This window comes from Plasmodium inui (genome assembly GCF_000524495.1).
Source record: "Plasmodium inui San Antonio 1 unplaced genomic scaffold supercont1.160, whole genome shotgun sequence".
Classification (NCBI taxonomy): domain Eukaryota; phylum Apicomplexa; class Aconoidasida; order Haemosporida; family Plasmodiidae; genus Plasmodium; species Plasmodium inui.
Window position 1 is genome coordinate 3412 of NW_008481994.1, and position 1113 is coordinate 4524.

General features: G+C 37.0%; 1 protein-coding gene across 1 annotated transcript; it reads right to left on the bottom strand.

Annotated features, from left to right (window-relative positions):
• Positions 1-277: 277 nt before the first annotated feature.
• On the bottom strand, positions 278-634 carry C922_05744 (hypothetical protein; the record flags this gene model as incomplete). The annotated part of the gene is made up of 1 exon (XM_008821315.1): positions 278-634. One exon carries the CDS (start codon positions 632-634, stop codon positions 278-280), a length of 357 nt encoding a protein of 118 aa, XP_008819537.1.
• Positions 635-1113: the final 479 nt, after the last annotated feature.

Sequence of the window (1113 nt, forward strand, 5' to 3'; positions counted from 1 at the left end):
TGTAAAGAATAGAACAGCATGTACCCTCTTAGATGCATTCTGTTTATCACATTAGTCATCAGCCTACTCCTAAGAGGGTTTAGGCTCTCCGATGTCAATAAAATCTGCAACATGATAAATTTTATCCTACCTCTTCTTTTTAGGATAATTAATGACTGTTGGGTATAATTCTAGAATAAACGTACGAGGGGAATACATTCTCTGCTTCCTTTCATCGTGCCAAATGCCTTCTTTTAACTTCTTGAAATAATAGTTCTCGTGGGATATACCTTCTCTCCTAGAGGCAGTAACCATTGCTTGTCAAATTTTTCCCATCAGAGAAATTGACGGATTCATTACTCTTCTTTGTCTCACTCTCTTCTTGACAATTACCTTCACTAACCTTCGAGGGGGAGATCTGATCTTTTGTGTGTTGGTCAGATACTCTTTCTTGGTTTTTTTGATCCAGCCACATTGGGAAAGGGAATGTAATCTCTGGCTCTTTTAGTCGAAGACCCTGTTTTGTTACTTGGATACACATCATACTGCTCAACTCACTCTTTGTTAGTTTTGGGTGTCGATTCGTCGATTTGGAATTCCTTGGCTTTTTGGGCTTCTTGGAAGAGATAGTTCTAATTTCCTTTTTCGGAGTCATTATGTCTTGCTATTTGAAGATTTGAAATAACACTAATTGGGTTAGACACTTCCTCTTTTGGGTGTTCTTTAAAGAGTTGTCTTCTGGTAATTAATCGGAAGGACACTAATCGGGTTAAACAGTCCTTGTTCCAGTGGGGCTAAATACTGTTGTGGTCGTAACTTATCGGAAGGACACTAATCACGTTAAACACTTTTTCCTTTCCGTTTCGTAATTCCTTCCTCCTTGATTATTATTTGGAATGACAGGGAAAGGGGTAAACAGTTGGTTTGGGGTTTAGGCAAAATACTTCCTCCTCTCTAATTATTTAGAATGACAGTTATTTGGTAAAACAAATTTTTTCCTTGCCTTGTTAAATAGTTGTCGAATGGTAATTAATTTGAATTGTATTAAATTGTGGAAACAGTTGTTTTTTGCTGTGTGCAAAATATTGTTGTCTTCGTAATTATTCCGAATGACGTTGCATAAGTGCAACATTT